Source organism: Danaus plexippus, chromosome 12 (genome assembly GCF_018135715.1).
Source record: "Danaus plexippus chromosome 12, MEX_DaPlex, whole genome shotgun sequence".
Classification (NCBI taxonomy): domain Eukaryota; kingdom Metazoa; phylum Arthropoda; class Insecta; order Lepidoptera; family Nymphalidae; genus Danaus; species Danaus plexippus.
Window position 1 is genome coordinate 5,326,907 of NC_083545.1, and position 20,089 is coordinate 5,346,995.

The following is a 20,089-nucleotide window of genomic DNA, read 5'->3' on the forward strand; positions in this document are numbered from 1 at the left end:
CGGTTAAATGATTTCAACATCAATAAGTACCAGTGATAGGTACTCCGTCATGTCCATAACAACATCGCAAGGTCCATTTCATCCATTCAACTCAATCACGTCAATGAATATAACTTGCGGCAATCAATTTCAATCTGCGGACTGGTACACAAGTCACAATCGGCCGACCGATTTGCACACTTTGTGCTAATCAAGCACTAAATAGTCTATTTGCCATTCCAGTGTCACAGTAGTGAACTTGCTTTTGTAATTTCCTGACGCTGATTTGATTCATTAAGTAACTATTCATAGTGTTTGTGTTATCGGAATGACAAGTTATGGGAGGTGGACCATGGTTGAGGGTGCTATGGATGGAGTTCAGGTAATTTGATATTTGTTTGGAATGTGGACGAAATATGCGACTGCAATATGTAGATCGTAACCTATATAACCTATGTTATTATTGTTATGGATATGTCAAAGTTAACATTTTGCAAGATTCTCTCGTGTACATATTTAGGTATATTTGCGTAAAGTAGTTATAATTATTGGTCATATAAAATATCATAAATTTCTTTACAAATTACATTATGAAATTAAAAAAAAAATTGTTTTAATCTTACTTTTATTAGCACAATTCGTTGGTTTATATCAAAATTAATTCGGTGATCGCCAGAAAATACCTTCGTGCGGGCGTAGTAACGTAGAGTTTTAGAATTAAATCAAAGGAATAAAAAAGAATACTTTTAAATATTATACTTAAGGTCCAAATTATTTACATGGAAGTAAGTACTGTATAATTACGTTTTCAGTGACCAAAGTATCAAAAAGATTCGAGTAATTGAGTAAGTAGTTATACAAAAAATTAAAGTTTATTTTTAAACTTTTCCCAAATGAATATCATAACATATATATGATACAAACGTAGTTTGGTTAACAGATTCTTGTATAATTTACTTATAATAAACACGACCTCATTTTAGTAAACAGTTTTATCGTGCAGAAATTTAAATAATAGAAGCTCTGAATTCTAATGATTCAGAACAAAAGTATATCTTAATTTATACCTTTGAGCTGTCCAAAACTCAAAATCCGGTATTCGGTGTTTTTCAGAGATGTACTTACCTATAATTATGCAAAAATTTTATATAAAGTTTAAAAAGTTATTAAACTTAATTTGCATATGTAACTTTATAATCTGCGATTTTGAATAAAAATGTTCGTTATTTATTTTTATCTTCTGTTATTGATTACCTACCGTCCGTGGGCAAGTGATTTTTCCAATACATCTATTCTATAATAAACTACGATAATTTGCAAATGACGTAATCTGGAGCGGTGAACGTAGAGGAAAGGAAAAGTGGGCGAACTACCTGAACTTAGGTTTACCTCGAGAAGCGCCCACGTATGACAATTCCTAAGTTAACACCCTACTTATATTAATACCTTATAAGAAATAATGTTTCAAAAGTTACTTTCAAATTAACTCACAATAAGAATTTTCATATGAATTTTATAAAACCAGAGAATGTTACAATGAATATTGCATAAAATATGCCTTTGAGAAATACTAATTGTGAAAATTTTATCCATTCTAGAATTGCAACGTAAAAATGTAATTAGTATTTATTTGTGTTCGTTCCAATTAAATTTTACGTTCACGTCCATATGTTTATATTTTCTAAAGTGCAATAATCTCTTTGTATTTTTCATGAGATTTGAAAAAATAAATCATTATATACCTTCTTTAATTTAACTCTTAAAACACATTTATTACTGCTCAGTACATCATATTCTCATTACTAGAGGTTGATAGTAATTATGCTGTGCGGGAACCGAGCGGTTCGCTATAGCGATCCTATTGTCAGGTGCATAATATTTACTCAGGTGTACCGTGCGATACCTTTAAATGAATGAGCCACAAATAGTGGTGCGAAGTGCGCATGTGTACGCGCGCTCGATAATCGCACTACGTCCGTGGCGAGGCACGTGTCTGTGGTCCAAGGAGGTGGTTCTGGGACCCCATGCCCACGCGGTAGTGGGATCCGAATACTGACTCCGCTCGCGCACAGAAGGCGCGGGGTGAGCTTGCGCGCTGTACTCTGTGGTTTGTACGTCACTCGTCACTCGTCAGTCGTACGCTCGTGTTTATCGGAGCGGACGTGAGTTGCGCCGATGTCCGATATATTAAAAAAATATATATCGTATTTGTTTTTTCATGTTTTCCGTCTGTGACTAGCGAGATAGCTGAGATGAGAATTTTTTTGTGAAGTGACCGGTCGGTATATTTTTTTTGTTGCATTCGATATCGGGAAAGTGTTTTCCACCGCGTCCGTAGCGGGCGGGTTCTAGCCCGTAGTGTTGTCTCGGTGGATGGTGGGACGCCAGGGGGCGCCGGGGCGCGGCCGGCGGCGCCGCTAGCAAAATGTCGATACCCCTCAACCGGGAGACTGTTCTACCCACGCAGGTGAGTAAGAAGTTCCCTCGTACATACGCACAATACAAACGTACTTTAGAGAAGAAAAATTTTCTTTTAATATTATATGTATACGGATGCATGGAAAACTTATTTTTAACTGTATATAATTTAAGTTCTATTTTTCTTCCTTATTTACTGTCACTGAATATCAGTAGTCGAGTTCTCAGTGAGCGGATATATGCATATACATGCTTGTTTATATGAGATATAATAAATTAATGTGGCAGTAAAATTTAAGGCAGGTACTTAATTTTAATTAAAAAATCAATGTTACTATAACCAGAAGATTATGGACTGATTATGTTACTGTTACATAAAGAGGTTGTTTTTTAAGCAGAATGTTATATGTAAGGACTGAGGGTTTTGTTTTCATTATATCTATACAAAATTTTATGATACATCAGATTTGAGTATTTTATTCAAAAACCCTATATCTATATTACAATGACATAAAGCATTCATTATGTAATATTATCGCCAATTACATAATAAACAGAAACGGACGGTTCTCTGAAATTACTGAAATTATAAGGTAGAGTGTTTAAGATAAGGTAACGCTTATTTTTTTTTATATGACACTAAAATCGCGGTTCCCTTTAATACAGATATTATTGAAATTAAATAATTTATCTAAATTACGGTTTGTTCTCAGTATTGCAGATTGCGAAGGAGTCTTTATTTAAAGATAATGCCGAGATATTTTATTGGTTAGCCATGACTAAGATAAGACCTTTAACTTCCAAATTTATTATAGTTAATGTTTTTTTTTTTAAATATTTATATCCCACCCTTTCCCTCGTAACCGGATTTAATGGTCAAATCATAAAATGTATTTTTAAATTACATTCTATAATATATAGTAAATTGATTTTAATTATAGCATTTGTATATTTTAACGACATATATACACAATTTGCATTATAATGTTATTATGATTAGAGAGTTGATAGTCACAACACGGGATACGAAGAAAATAAGTAGGTTCATATCGTATAAACGCAGTAAATAAAATGTTTTACTTTAAATTGTATTTGCATCACGCCGTCGGGTTTTCTGGGAGGTTTTGCGGTCGTAGTTCAAGGCTCTATCGATCCGTAAGAGCAAGGTTGGGCTCTATTTAAGGATACTACAGGGTTGTCAAATACTTTTACTTTACAGTTTGTTGTAAACCATTCGCGTGTGATGCTTATTTGATTTTTTTCGGTTTAATGTACTTACGTACTATTCATGTGATAAATAGCATACATTAAAACTTTCGTTCTATGAAACGAGCCTAAAAGAATATTTCCTGTAATATGATTGTGAGTTTTTTTTCATATCATAATAAAACAATGTTTTGTTAGTTGACAAACTCGTATCTACTAATATAATATTTTTCCTTTTTTTAAGGTTATAAACTTTAGATGAAAGTAATTTTATAATTAGCTTTCCGGAATTTTTTAAAGAAAATATGTCTAAAACGTCTTCACTTTGAACGATAACACCGATATTGCAATATCCTCTGTTTGCTTGGACTTTTGAAACAGATAAAATAATCATATAGAAATTGTTCAAACATGTCTTTACAAGAATCATGTAATATAAGTTTATAAGTGGAAATACAAAAAAATGTATTGCTTAAACATTTACAGATAGGTTCATAACTTACATTTGTTTTAAACATTCATTAAATTAGTTAGTTACGTCATTATATCCGTCAATAGAATAAGATAAACATTGGAATAATATTAATCATTGATAATAGTTAAGTACAATATATTAAACACTCACGGGGTGAGACATCGTAAGCGTGGTTCAAAAGTTTTGTTAGATCCGCTTAGAAAGTGACTTAAATGACAAATTATATCACGACAAACTAATAAATTGTCAATAAATAGTTCCCGAGATCGTAATTGATAAAGCGATATAGAAATGATAACAATGGATCGGTAACGACGCCAACTTGTTCCTATATAGTCGATAACAAAAGTATAATGGGAGATCACTAACTATGAAATCTAAATCTACCCTTATCTTTGTACATTGTATGCATCTTAGTCGTCGACCTTATTGTGTTAATGGTCGGCTGTAGTATTTTGCTATATTACTAAACAATTGGGTCTAGTATAAAACTGTGCAATAAAAAATGGACTAAGCTAGTTTTTTTATTTGTGTACGAGCCATATATTCTCATTGTGCAATTACTTATAAGATTTGACGGACTCTATGATGGGACTTGTGTAAAATAAATAAATAAATGTATATATTTATATTTCTCTGACATAAATATGTATACAGCCATCTGTGGTATTTTTTTTTGTTGAGTGTTGTCACGTCTGTGGAACGATAATTGACTGCAAATTAACGCCTGTCGATTTTTCATTAGAGCTCCAATTAGCCTCGTTTTCCGCATATTTGTTATAGCTTTTAGACGGATATACCGTTATTTTTATACATTAAAATAAAATCTATATATCTTAACGTGTTGATATATCGACTTTTATCATTAATAACTCGATTCCAAACACAAAATGGATAGCTCCCCATTTGTCTTCCATATCATTTATTTGCCGCGCAAAACCTATTTCTGTATCAGGCGACTTCAATCTTTGTGCCGCATTACTAACTGGACTTAGTTCTGATGCTTGATGCTTTCACAGAACGTGTTACAATGTATTCGGCCCTTAGAACCTTATGTGGATGCATACCATCATTTGTACTTCGGTCATTTACCCACGTACAATGTGCGGAGTAAATGTGACGCTCTGTCATCGTAATGCAGCTAACAAAGTCATTGTTACAAATTAAAAGTTACTTTCGATGTTTTGATGTATTGTTGCAAATTTTGTTTGATGTGTATTGTTGTTTTAAATTTTTTCAATATCGTTATTATGTTAGTACTACATTGTTATCGTATGTCGTGTGTGAAGTCACAGTTCCTATAGTTCTGTTATCGATAAGGATACCTTTAGATAATATGATAAGAAGTTTTATTGGCTATCGAAGGTGACTAAGATACCGTGTAAAGATAACGAAAGGGTTTGATAACGTGCTGTGAACAAAACTTTAAAAAACCTGTCTCTAGTAGTAAAAAAGATCATATCTCACGCTTAAAATATCAGAAGCAATGATTTCTTTGAGCTAATTAATAAAAAAACCGGTGCATCATCTCATAACAAAAGTAGTACGGCATTGCGTGAGTGATTTCTCGGAACTATCAGTTCTTTAAATAACCCTGAAGCCGGTAATTCGACTTCTTGCCAGCCGTCCTCTGCGGCGTCCTTTGGTCCACTTTTGGAGAATGCTCTCCACATCCCATATTTGGAGACATAATGACCAATCGCTCCCGTATCTTTAGAAGCGATTGTTCGCCCCAGTTTGGAAGTTGGGAGAATTTTTGCCAAGGATTCAACATTTACGTAGAAGTTATTTATAGCCTCTGTCTTAAATTCATGAATGTTAATATAGTTTTGAGAAAACTTAGTATTAGTTTATATTTCATATTTATAAATGTTAAAATTTTTAAATAAGATATGTTTGACATTTAAAACACAATTGTGCGTATGCAAGTTTCACATAAACAATTCAGAGCTTAAGCCTAAATACTGGGTGTCGCAAGCCCGTTGGCCGTCATGGGCCTTATACGGTGGCACAACGAGGCCATACTCTCCTGGCTACGGGCTAGACGGACCTGTGCTCTTTTCTAGTTCTTTACAAAGAGCATCTATTATTATAATTGATTTATTGTCGTCTTATTGAACAGTATATTTTTGGATGCATATTATAACGTCATTCTCTTCATGTTGGTGTAGTGATGATAAATAATAAAATTAGTTTCGTATTTCTCATTTTTATTAATAAAGGAAACACCTTGAATGTGGATATGAATCAAAATGTAGAGCTCATGTGTACAGCGACGTTAAAACCTCACAGCCTCTTGTTAACCTTTACTGACAATTAAATATTGTGTGTATTATCTTTACAGTTATTCACAAAGACCTATAATAATTGTTTGTCATCGCTTACAGTGATGAAGTATGTGATGTGAACATTTTATTTTTGTATATTTTAACTAAAGCTTGATGTTTAGAGTAGTACGAGGCTCTGAATTATTTGGGAGCAATATAATCTCTCATCACTGGGCCGAATGACGGCCGTCTACGGTTCAATATGATAAGAAACCAGGTTAGAATTGACACAAATTTATTTTTTATATCTAATAAAGTCCTAGCCTTTGGCGATAAATTCGTCTTGTAGAGCCAACACACGCTCTCACTTAACCCAACGCAAACCGAATAACTCATCATATACGACTTTATGAGCTAATACCGGCTCTGATTGCCGTCGCTTGATTAAAAGGTCTTAACTTTATCCATTTGCAGTGAAAAGAGTTTCTTCTGCCACAGACTATATAGATCAATAGACGTTAGCTTTGCTGATGGAATGTCAATGGTATGTCGGTTGGACTATTTCAAAGTCAGCTACCGTTCGACACGGATTGAGCTACTTAATTAAGAAAAAGGATATTTACTTTTTAGTCCGGAAAAATCAGTTGAATTCGTGTAAATCGAAATCACAGTGCATTCGGTAAATTATAAATCCTGACCTTACGAGTTTATCCGGACCTGTGGCATTAAAAATGCTTTACATGCGAGTTAAAAGAGCCAAGTTAACGATTCAATTTAAATTTCAATTTTCGTTAAGTGCGCTATGAAATTAAAGTGAGGAGTTGATAGGTTATATTTATATTAAAAATTATATTCGGTTTAAAAGTTGCACAAAAACTGGCCCGCCATTGCTATGGTGTTTTGCTGTCGTGAATTTTAATCTCTTAAGCTGAGATCTAAGAGGAGATGATATTACATTTGCAGAAAGGCAAGTGCGGCGTATCTCTTAGATGTAATGTAATGTGAAGTCACGTTTCACACATTTCATTGTTAGTCCATTTTATCCTCCGGCTAGTTTATTCAACGGTTCTCCTAAACTTGTTTCATAGCAATTTAGAATGAGCACAGATTAATTTTTAAAGCAAAGAACCTCATAGATCATATTAATTAAGAATCCTTTTATACTTATGATTTGTTGAATAATTTATTTGAAGTTGTAAAAATCTTATGAAACCCAATATGTTTTCGGATTCATCAGAGAGTTATTGGATTGCGTTCCTGTTTTTAATAGAATCGTTAAAACTCGTACCTGTTATGAAAATCTTAGAAACTATTAAAGTAATTTGACACCACAGACTATATATTATGGCTGAAGATCCGTCATTTGTGACGTATTCAGGTAAGTAGGCCATTTTACATACGCGTATGGTGATTTAGATTTACCTAGTCATTAGCAAGCACTTAGCGTCATTATTCACGTTTAGGTTCTGTGTCTATTTATATATTTTATATATATGTAATACCTTCTAGAAGTGATAGGACGTCTGTCACTCATAAATAATAAAAACTATAGAACTTATTTTATTTTAAATAATACGCCATTTTTAGTTTTCGAATAATGATATGTTGTAATGAAGGAATATTCACAGTTATTTGTTTAAGCGCCTCATAGAAGTAGATTCCCTTGTTGAATGACGTACAAGTTAACTATTATGGATAACTTTAATAATATAGGCATAAAATGTTGTTATGGTCTGTAATAAAGGATAATGACATTTATAAAACGTATGAGTGATCTATATTTATAATAAAGAATATGAGAGAGTGCAAGGTTTCCCTTGTTTTGTGTTTTCTGTTCTAAGTTATAAAAATCATTAATATTGTTAAGTAACTCGAGTCTGTATTTCATCAGGAAGAGCCATCTATTAAACTGAAAGCAGTTCATTTACCAAAAGACGTCGTTTGAAGTGTGTCGTGCTTGGTTTTAACTTAATTGAATAGCCTTTCGAGTTTTTAATAGTTTTTTTTTCGTCGGAATAAATTTCTGGTAGCAGCCAGAACTCTTAACCTAATTTATCATTACATTAAATACTTCATTAAACCTTAGTTTAATATGAGGTACAGTTAGTTACTACCGTCATTTATACTTGTGATAGCTTCCGTGTGCAATAGAAAGATATAAATACCAGCATCCTCTATAAAGTGGAAATATGCCAGCCAGGGTATGATTATAAAGAAAAGTAATAAGATCTTCACTGTAATAGATTGAAATTGGCTGAATGCGTATTATTATGTAACCGAAATAGAAATTAAAAATATATATTAACGCGGTGTTGTTGACATTGACGTAACAAAACAGATTATTTTATGATGACACCTTTATTGTATGTAATCCTTTAATAATTATATTATTTTAATGCGAATTTTACTGTTTCTCTTTTGTAATAGACAGTCCGATAAGGAATTAGTGTAGCCCCTCACGATACACAAGCGAAACATTGCTAAAAAGAGTTAAAAAAGTTCGTTTTATGGTTATTTCGAAATATTTTTTTTGACAAATTATAATTATTACGTCATAAGGACATCTCAAAGTACATTGACATTTAACACCGAGTGTTGTTTAGTTGCGAGTCAACGACCTTATGTTATAAAAAGTGACTTGAAGTTCTCGGCATTACTGCAAATTGACTCCATATAGGCCGGCGCGACCATACTACCTTTGTAAACTTGACGTCTCATCGTACAATAAATCATGTGCATCTCATCTCATAAATGGCTTTCTTTATAAAAATTTTCGAAATCGTTGATTGGAATTGTCATTTAATTGATTTAAATCAAGTAAAGTATTCAGATCGTTTTCATCGGGAGCTGAATCGATATCCGCTTGACAGATTTCACTCAATTGTTAAAATCCACTAAAATATTAATGAATCAACTCGACACAACACGGGTGGTCCGATATCTCGGTGTCCTGTATGATGAAAACGTTATACGATTATTGTTTACAATGTAGATTTTTATTGTCATAATAAAAATATATATCGCGCGGCGTAATATAAAGACATAACTATCTGTGCACCAATCGATACGGCGTTCGTATCGATCAAAGCGATAAAGCTTTAACCTATTCACATTTTTAAAATGTTTGCTCCTATAGTTCTCGGTAACAAACGGGAAACAGTTTATCCGTTCATAAAGCACTCTAGATTTCTCTTTAATAAAGCCTTTGCATACCGTTTTTATCTAGCGAAGCCGTGGAGTAGAAACGATTAATTTAATCGAGCTCCCTACAGGCTCTCTACGGCACAACGTATTTGACTTTCACTGATCAAATTTTTGCTAAAAGCCGGTCCACGTTTTGCGAAAGTGGTTGGTCTGGTGAAGGCTTTATGTATATTAGCGGTCAACAATGGCTAGGCTAGACACGCTGTACCTTTAACACGTTCGTTTCACATATTAATTAATTAATAAATCTTATTAGATTTAAAACAGAATCGTAATTTAAATTTCTCCAATAAGGATGAATAAATTTCAACCATGTTTTAAAAACAAAAAAAAAAAGTGAAAAGACAAAATTTATATCCTTATTATTAGAACTCTATCATAAGTTATCCGGATTTAAACAGCATATAAGTTTTAAAAATCTTTCAAAATGAATTTATGTCTTTCGGATACAATACGCGGCAGTAAAACCTCGTAATAGTATTGTATGTTCTATTCCAATATACGTTAAATAATAATGTGTTAAACGTGTTTCATGTTGATCTAATGTTATAATATTATAACTAATATTAAATACACGTTACAATAACCGTATTATTATTATACCAAAAAGGTTTCTTTTCTCTTTGACCTCTTTAGTAGCCGATATCTTATTGTTCTTCACGTGATATACGTTCAGAAACACCATAGAATGTTCCGACAATTCCCTGTAGTGTTGTTTAGTGACACGCAGCTACTAGCTAGACGCGAGCGGTTCTTATTATGGACCCTTTCAAATTCATCGCACGGTTTGAATAAATTGATATCAGCTCACGATTTTAAGAAACGACGTGTATGAAACACATTACTAGCGCTATTATCATTCATGGCTGTAATAACATCGGTTGTATTTCATTATTGATGTCAGGTTTATATTTTTCTAATGAACAAAGTCGGCTGTTATTATGATTGATTTTAGAAATAATATTTTTTTTTGATTATATGTCAGTGAATACTCGTTAACATTTGATGAGGCTGTTTCTTATGTTGAAATTGTTTCACATCGTTATAGGGATAAAGTGTCAGTAATTCAATTTTGTACCGCCCGTAAAATTCATCTTGTGAAGTAGTTTGCTGCCATTGTTATTTATATTTATTATTTTCTCTTAACATCTCACGACACTAATAAGGAACAAGTTCTACAACTTCATTTTGTTTATAAGTAAACAAAATAAAAAGTTTCCAGCCCCTTATGGTAACTAAATGACCTGTTCTTGTATCGACATATGACTGGACTATAGATTATCGTGGAATTATAGTAATTACGTCACAAAAGGTCTCGGCGTGGCGATGTTTTTTTTTATCAGTACATTTCTCTCAGACAGAACAGGTATTTCGTATGTAACGAGTAAGTGTCGCATTTTGAACCGAAATCGGGCATTAAGAGTTCGTGCTGAGATATCCGGCGATAGCACGCTCCTAGTAGACAGTCGTGATCGTGACACAATAAAACTAGCTCCTGTATTATAATATTAAGAAATCTTGGGACAAATGACTACTTGGAAGCTGTAACTAGCTTATAAAGAAAATAGTTTAGTTTAAATGTTTTTTGTAATAATTATATACAATTAATGTTTAGCTTAGTTTTTTTCGGAACTGTATAATTCGTCCGTCTAAAAATATGTGTGTTACATTGTTTCCAAAGGTTACAGTCACAATACCTCAACTGTCATTGTGTCGGTTTGACAAGAACATAAACACACCGACGGACGTCAAAACATGACGGCTATGCAAAAACAACTATGATATCTTGTCGAATGTTACCAACTTCAATCACTTGACATCAATACAATGAATTATTCAACAGAGTAAAAAATATTATATATATTTTTTTTAATAAACACAATGAAGTAGACCCTAGAGTTATTCATTCAATAATATTTCAGAAGTTGTTGTTCTACATTAAAATGTTTGGTTTATAATTTCGAAATATCGTGCTCAATTTGTTTGGTAATTAACAATTAAATTGAAAAGAAATGTTAATATAGCCATCAAATTTAGAGTTAATTGAAGTTATGTCGAAATCGTAATAATTAAATTTATTTATAAATAAAACAGTTGTATGCAATTATAAAATATTATTCTTAGTTGCACTTTTTCTGTGAATTTTGATTGTTTCATTCATTTCAAATTGACCAGAAGTTTTTTATAAAACACTTCGTTTTTCAAAAACACTGCTTAAGATTTAGGACAAGTTGGGACTAGACATATTAAAGTAGACATTGTAGAAACTAGAAGCGTCGAATGTAGACATTAAATTAAGCATAAAAAGCGTTGCACTGATGCGTATGCTACAAACATTAGCCTAGATTTATTTTAATAAGACCACAAATCTTCGCATAAAACTTCCACTGTGTTGATAAGCATAAAATGAAAGTATAAGTTTAAATTATGATATATATTTTTTTTTCTTCAACACAACAACGTTATTTATATGAATACAACTCAGTTAATGACTGGTTTAACAAAGCGTTAAGTTTTTAAAGTGACGTTTCATCAGTCTCCAATGAAAGGCACTCGTTTTCAAACGACCATCAATAGCTTGTTACTTAAAGTGATCTCGGATCTAGAACTTTCTTCTGCTTTGATGTATGATCCACGACTTTTTCTATTTTTTCTTTACCATAAAGTACAAAGCCTTTAAAATACATTAATCTCAAAATTTTTTAACTATAAATTGCATAAAAGACGACGAATCATGAAATACCAGCATTGGATTTATAACTAAAAATAATGACATCGGAAACGTTCGTTTTCTATATCATTAACAATATTCGAAATAAACGAAACGTTCTCTATAACCAGGACAGGCTCCGTTGTATCTGCAGGCTTAATAAACTACAAATGTTAATTATCAATTTTAATATTAATCTTCACAGACAATGCATTTATGTTCAATATTTAACTGCACATGGCGCCACGAGTTATCTGTGGCACATGTCCCTATGACGTAAATTGTCCTGCATTTCTGATTGTCAGAACGTATTGGTGTCAGAACTACGATACTTCGTAGATAATCTAATTTATATTTCCTTAATAAATTTGTATCTATTTATACATTCGATGTATATTAATTAGTAGGCTCTTTAACAAAAACTAAATTAATTTTAAGCGTTAATATGACAACTTTAGTTTTTAATGTTCTGTTATCCTATGTCAGCGAAATGGCAAACGGATTACAAACATATCTAATTCTTTATTTGGATTATCGTAAAGTTTTATAATTCTAACTGCCACAGTAACAAAAACAAAACTTAAAAAGCTCACGAGATATAAAGATAGCTCTAAAATAAGATTTATACTTACACGTAAAACGAATTAAAACTTTAATGTTTTTTTGCACCAGGATACGGCTGATAATTACAGACCGCGAACTTATGTGCCTCCAAAACAAATTTCATGGACAAGATAATGGTAACAAACAAAATACTTAAAAGAAAGTTCTTGAATCCCAGCCCTCCCAAGATGTGATATAGATCTGGAATATCTTTTGAATATAATTAATATAAATATGCCTATTCTTCGACCCTAAGGTCAAAGCTTATCAGGCTAATCTATTGTCCAATCGATTGTTCGTTTTTTTATCTTATTTCAAAAGTGGTAAGAAGCTAATATGTTACCATATTAAATATTTTTTAATTTTTTAATTTATTTCAACCGTAATAAAAAAGAATTGATAAATTAACCTATAATTTAATGGCAACACAAAAAAATACTACATATTCCAGTGCATATTTTATAACAATTTAAAAAAAAGAAGATTATGAAAAACACTCATCAAAACTGGTTGAATACATTACATAAATTTGTAAGTATCACGACTTTTTAATTATTAAGATTTATTATCTTAAATGACAAGGGGCTTTCATACTCACAACATTTCATTAATAAATTTATGACAACTTAAAGGCACTACAGATATAAAATGTTCAGTGTGGAAGCATCTTAATTATTTCATCTGAAAGTGACCGCAGTCTGGTTATAAGAGTGAACCCAATTCACATCCTCTCAGACATATTGCCGTATGCAAATTTCACGACACGTTGTTTATTTACACACACATCTAAACGAGTTTATTTATTGCTATCGTTACACTGATTTATTAGCAATTTAAATATCCGAGTATTTCTAATAGTCGTTTTTTTTTTTAATGAACACCAAATAAGACGATCAGACATAGACTTACTAGACATTCTGATCTGCTTTGTCTATACCCGTGTTTTTTATCTGTATTTATTCGTCCCGTAGTTTTTACGTGAAAAGACAACAAGCAGTCATTCTTTAGATACTCGCTTTGATAATAATATCAGTGGGATTTATTGTATCGTAGCTTGAGCACTAATGAGATTATAGAAATAAATATTCCTATTTGTCCAAACCAGACATCGTAAACAAAGTCGTGATAGCAGGTATCTTTATTATCCTCGAGGAACAAGTAGCGGGGTTGACGACCGACTAAACTCACGTTTTTATAAATCATGTCTCAATAAAGCATAGAATATCTCATCTGTCATCTATTAGCCTGTAGGCCTAAAACTTACGTCTCATGACTTAAGACTGTCAAAAAAAAAGGCAGTTTACCGTTACTTTTTATTTCCTCCAAATCCCTACACCTCTTGTACAGCTTAAAATGCTGTCATTTTTTACATTATAAACATGTCTAATAGATTATTTGCTTTCATATTTGTGTGAACTTGTTACATAACGTTTTATTTTTGTTACAGGTGTGTGCTTCATGATTTTATAACAATTCGATAATTGTAAGTAATTCGAATTGAATAATTTATTAAATATATAATTAATAACAGAATTGTAGAAATATTATAAATTTGTCTTTATATATGCATGTAAACTATAACATTTTCATAATTAGTATACTTTAAGATTATGTGTTTTGTTAATGAACCCGACGCCTTAAGGAGTTATAATTGTAATGGGAATGTTATCGAAAGATCTTAATTTCTAAGGTACTAGTAACTAGTACTCAAGGTTCACTCCAGACTGCTGGAACTCCGAGATAGCAGTTCGTTTCATTAACACCTTATTGAATACAGTTTTCAAAGTTGACATCTTTTACCTTCACGCATAAAATATTTTGAAAGGAGATTCCAGCGAACATTGACCTATCAATTATTAGGTAATTTTCCGTTTGAGATGTGAGATATGTCGCCGACAAAAGCCTTTGACAATTGACGTAAAGACAATTTCTCTTAAGCCTTTGTCTTGGACTCTTTGTGGCTAACACAACACGTGTCTTATATCCCTACGTTATTCTTTATGTCTCCCGTCACAAAACAAGACGCGAGAGATTCATCAATCATTAACATTTTAAAAAGTTTCTGGGGACCGTTTTCATAATGAAGAATTTTAATAAATTTAAGAATATAATTCGTTTGTATGAGGTGATGAATCCATTAAGGTTTTTTGATGAATAGAGACTGTCCAATAAGCAAACCAAGTCGATACAACGCATTAGCCTGAGGCACTATCGTGGAACCATATGGCCATGCACATGTAACTTATTCGAGGTAGTGGGTCACTGGCATTATCATGTCGGCTTAGAGGTCGCTACAATCCAATAGGTAGCGGCGGACGATCGATAAACGAATCAGGTCGGGTTACTCTCAATTGTAAAACATTTTATCCTCACAAAAGCAGGTAGCATTCTCGGTATGTAAGGTTGTTCGAGGACGTCCTAACATATTTTAAATTCGTATTTAATGGCCCCATATTTGGATGTGAGCGTTTTAGTTTTTGTGCAAATATTTGCTTTGAGTGACCGTTCAAAAACAGTTCATGGATGCCATATGTTTTGTTCTGTAACTAAATACAACGTAAGTCTTTCGGATTCGAGTTTTGTCCTCAGCTCTTACGGAATGCTGTTAAGAAATATGAATCATAAAAACTTTTCGATAAATTGATTTATTATGAGTATCAGATTATTTATATTTTAAAAGAGTTATATATATATAAGTTATGTACATTATCATAGTAAAGTCGACATATTCTGAAAACTATCAAATCTGTTTTACGCATTGCAGACTTTAGAAAGCCAAATAAAAAATTACATGACATGCGAGTTCAAGTGTGTACAAAAGTAATATTTATTTCGACCACCCATTCACAGTTCAGGTTAGTTTCATTAATACTTTTTTTAATTTGGGAATTTCGTATAAGTAAAAAATGGTCGTGTGACTCCGCCCTTTACTAATATTATTGATCTTGTGACGCGTTTTTTAAGAGAGGACTGTGGACATAGTCGCAATAAAGTATGCCCAACCATATAATTACAACTATAAAGGGACCTTTTTATTTTACCCACCAATAAAATGTTAAGTGTATTAGTAGGTAATATCTTTAATTGAATGTTATTTAAGGTTTTCGTCAGATGCGTGGTGTACATTTAAATATTTATGTTTGTGGGACAGTCGTATATTATATTTTTATTCCCACCCGACGCGACGTTTCAGTTACATTGAACTTATCGTGTTTCTAATTTATTTTGATATAAATGCAATTTTTATTGGCGTTTAAGATAATCACAGAATCAAAATAATCCAATAAAGTATTTATATTTATTGGAGCATAAATATTTCTTTGGATTCAAATTTGCATACATTATAGTTACTCTTCGATAAAATGGCGTTTTTTATTTGTTTACTAACACGAAAGTATAAAATTTTGACAACTTCTTACAATAAAAAGAAGGTTAGATGTATAAGAACATTAACCAGATTATAGCTCTTATCTTAGGCAACAGGACATTACCCGAGATTAAAAGCAAAGCCGCTAAAAGTAACAGGTTATTACGAGCCTCACAAACACTAGACTAATTGAAGTATTTGACCTATAATGGGTGTAGTAAACCCTGGTTAAGTAATTAGGTAGCAATCGATAACAGCTGTGTTTCGACAATTAGTCCCAGCTCAGTATTGATTTCCACGCCACCTCAAGGATTCTCATTTCAAGCGATTCTGAATATTCTACGTATAGTAAAATAATGAAAATAAATATACACTCAAAGTATGTATGTAGACATTGTGTGCAATTTTTTGTATATATTAATTTAAAAATATGTATTTAAGATAAAGGTAGGTGTTGCTATGTGTAAATTGAGAAAACAGATTTTTTTTTAAATATTATAATATAGATAATGGCGACTTTGTTGACTTGCTACAAAAAAAAAACGCAAGATTTTTGTATTTACAAAATAATGTGTTATAAGTATTTTTCTTTTTCAATTTACTTATATACTTTGTCATGGTGTGAATATAACCTTTATTAAATTTTATCATAAACTGAGATAGAAACTTCAATTATCGAGATAAATTACGTACAACATAAATTGATAGTTAACTAAGTTAAAATCTGATGACTTTTATTTATTCGATACTTGTTACGTATTGAAAGTATGAATATTTCTACTTATATATTATACACCTTAAAATATGTATATTTAAAATTTTATTAAAAACCTATGCAAAAATGTTATTGTAATATTTTTTTCAAGATACCAATATCATCAGATTAATTTAAGACATTCACTTACTTATTATACCCGTTCAATATATTGTTTGGTTGATAATAGAAATGATAATATATTTATTTAACAATAAGTAGGTATGTATTTAAAGTATAAATGTCAGAATATTACGCACCTTGTGATTCATGAATCGTGATTGATATCATTTTGATTGTAAACAATTTTTTGATGATCAGACAAAAGGAAAATTGTTCAATTACGACTAAACGTTTTGTTTTTTAACTCTAATAACATTTGATAACTTAATTTTCACGTGTACCGATATAAACAAATATGTTTCAGACTATTCTGTTCTTGATTATTGATAATGATAGACAATTTTTATTCACGACCTTGAATTTTTATCATCATTCCCATTCCAATTATTAAAAAAACACAACACTTGAAATTACTAAGTTAAAACAAGAAACTTATCAGAAATTCTACATTACAATGCAAATATATCTAACTTTAGTCACATGTGAAACACAAGCATAAATCAAATTACCGATTCGTCATACGCCATGTGGGCATTAGTTCCGGAACAGAGTGACCAAAGTCGTAAAGTAACTAATCTTTGAAGTATCGATTGTAAGAAATAGCAAATCGCAAATCGCAAATCACAATCGTGCTTCATTGATTTTAGCGACGCTATAGAGGTCGGATATTTGAAAGTTATAAGTACAAACGGTTCTTTCTAACAGTTAATGTGTGTACGGTAAATTCGTTTGATTGGCTTTTTCCTCTTGCAACGGATATATTTGATTCCATCTTATTATTTATATTCAAAGAATTATGTGGATGTTAAGTGCTTAACTGAAAATAACCCTTCGGCGGCAGTTACGTAAATAATAATATGCACGTGGGCCACTTCAGACCGCATGTTGGTAATAAAACTAGCAAATAATATAATATGACGTTCGTTTATGCTTTCTCAGCGGATATGACGTACACAGAGTTCATTTTATTTTATCTGTACTTCTAAAACACATGACGAAGTACAAATTACGTTACAGTTTTTTAAAGAAACACTGTTATATAACTTTTAATTATGGCCGTAAGAAAGCGGCCTAGAAATAAAATGGGTTTTGTTTCTTTCTACGGCAATTATCAATGCTGCTGGGTAATCTTAAGTAAAGAGAACATTTTAATATAAAAGATCATTTAAACTGCCCATTGTTATTTAGCTTCGCCCACTGTTCCACTGTGTAACGTTAAAGTTATGTACATAACATTGATATTATCTTCCACTACGTTGTAACCTCACGACCGTTTGGTCGAGATTTAACAGGGTGTGCATTTACAAGCAGTGTTTAGCTTAAAAGACGTCTGCTTATCTCATAACAAGTAATCACGTAACTAACCATGTACCACGTGTTTTAGATAATGCGGTTAAATTTTAATTTGTATCGGAACATTATCATTGGCCATTGTATAGATTGAATGACGTAACAAAATGTAGATGTCGGGTCGTTTCGACCCTTCTTAATATCCGTGATTGGAAATCCGCTGACCCCTTTATAGAGTTTATTTATTTGAGGCCTTATTGCCAGCGATTTCATTGCACCTAAAGTATTCAGAAGATTCTCATTAGTTTTTTCTTTGTACGCTGTGATTTGTTAATTAGTTTGTTTTGCTTTTAAATTTAAAAAACATTTTTTAGGACTTAAAACCTTTTTTGTTTTACTTATTTTATAGCATATTTAAATTTTAAATGTTTTAACAAACATCATTTTAAAATCTATGAATCATTTTTAGGAATTAGTTAACACCTACGCGTTCTCGGAATATATCTATGGGAAGGTTTTACGGTTATAACGCGATGACTTATCCGGGACAAATTAATTACATTGGAAATGCTTCTTTGTCTAGCTCACCACTAAATATACTAATGCCGTGTGTGTCAGAGAGATGTAGTTTGTATTTATGACAGAACAAACAAATCCGCTTTAATTATTTAAGTTTTTTTTATTAAAGGGGTGTAAATTGCATTTACCCAAACGTCTCCTGGGAAATGTATGAGCTCAAATATTCTATTATGTCCTCTGACGTTGGAACGAGGTGAACCGCGGCGAGGGTGCCCTATCGGTGTTGCCCAGCGATGCGTGACTACTCATCTGTTTAGGACACACTGCACCCAATTCCAGATTAAAGCAAGTTTATATTACCCGACGTTGTTTATCTACATCATATTTATTATGTCCCTCGTTTAATTTGTGAAACGATTGTAGGTATGTTGAAATAAAAATATTTTTTTTCTGCTATTTCGTGAATTACCGGTCACCAATGGCTGTAACTGGGATGTGATGGCTGTGTGAATTTTTTAGCGAATCCCAGACAAAGGAATACGCCATAATGTCAACATTATTTTCTTTGTCAGGTTGCTGAGAAAGGTTAAATTTATCGCAACTACAACCGAAGAAAATACTGCCGTTGGCAAAGAAATTTCAGATTAGAATTGTATGAAAATTCTAGCTATTCCAAGACACTGAGTATTCGTTACAATACACGAGAGTTTATGTTATGTGTAACAGATCTCAATGTAAATGGCCCCCAACATGCATTTCGACACCCCACCACATACTGTTTTTTTAACTTAATTATTGACACTTGGACCCCTGTTTACACTGTGTTTAAATCAATTTTTGCCTAACAGGGAAAATAAATGGACTATTTTTAAAATAAAGCAACGACCTTGTAATTAGTGACATCTTTTTCGTTTATAATAATCTGATAAAATAAAATATTTTGCTTAACTTATTATAAAATATAATTACTGTCCTTGACAGCCAGATAAGACGCTATCTAATCGTTAATTGGCCTAAATGAATACAGAATGTAATTTAAATGTAAGCCATTCCTTTTCGACTGTGAAATTATTTAAAAGAGTAGCTAAGTTAGCAGTTTTACACGAGTTGTCAAGTCAGCAAAAGCACTATATTTCGCCTATTCACATGTAACTTAAAACTTTATTGAATACGA

The 20,089-nt window shown here is 32.0% G+C and overlaps 1 protein-coding gene across 4 annotated transcripts in view; it reads left to right on the plus strand.

Annotated features, from left to right (window-relative positions):
• Positions 1–165: 165 nt before the first annotated feature.
• The window catches only part of LOC116772668 (breast cancer anti-estrogen resistance protein 1), a 41,671-nt gene continuing 21,747 nt past the window's right edge, over positions 166–20,089 (plus strand). The window contains exons 1-2 of one of the 4 annotated variants that reach the window (XM_061522276.1): positions 166–361; positions 14,310–14,345. Coding sequence is in view for 2 of the 4 variants with exons in the window: in XM_032664923.2 (XP_032520814.1) it covers positions 308–361 (54 nt within the window). In the remaining 2 variants the exon portion in view is untranslated. Of the gene's footprint in view, positions 362–2,041; positions 2,447–14,309; positions 14,346–20,089 lie in introns of those variants that run through there. The other 3 variants (XM_061522274.1, XM_061522275.1, XM_032664923.2) reach the window with 3 other exon arrangements.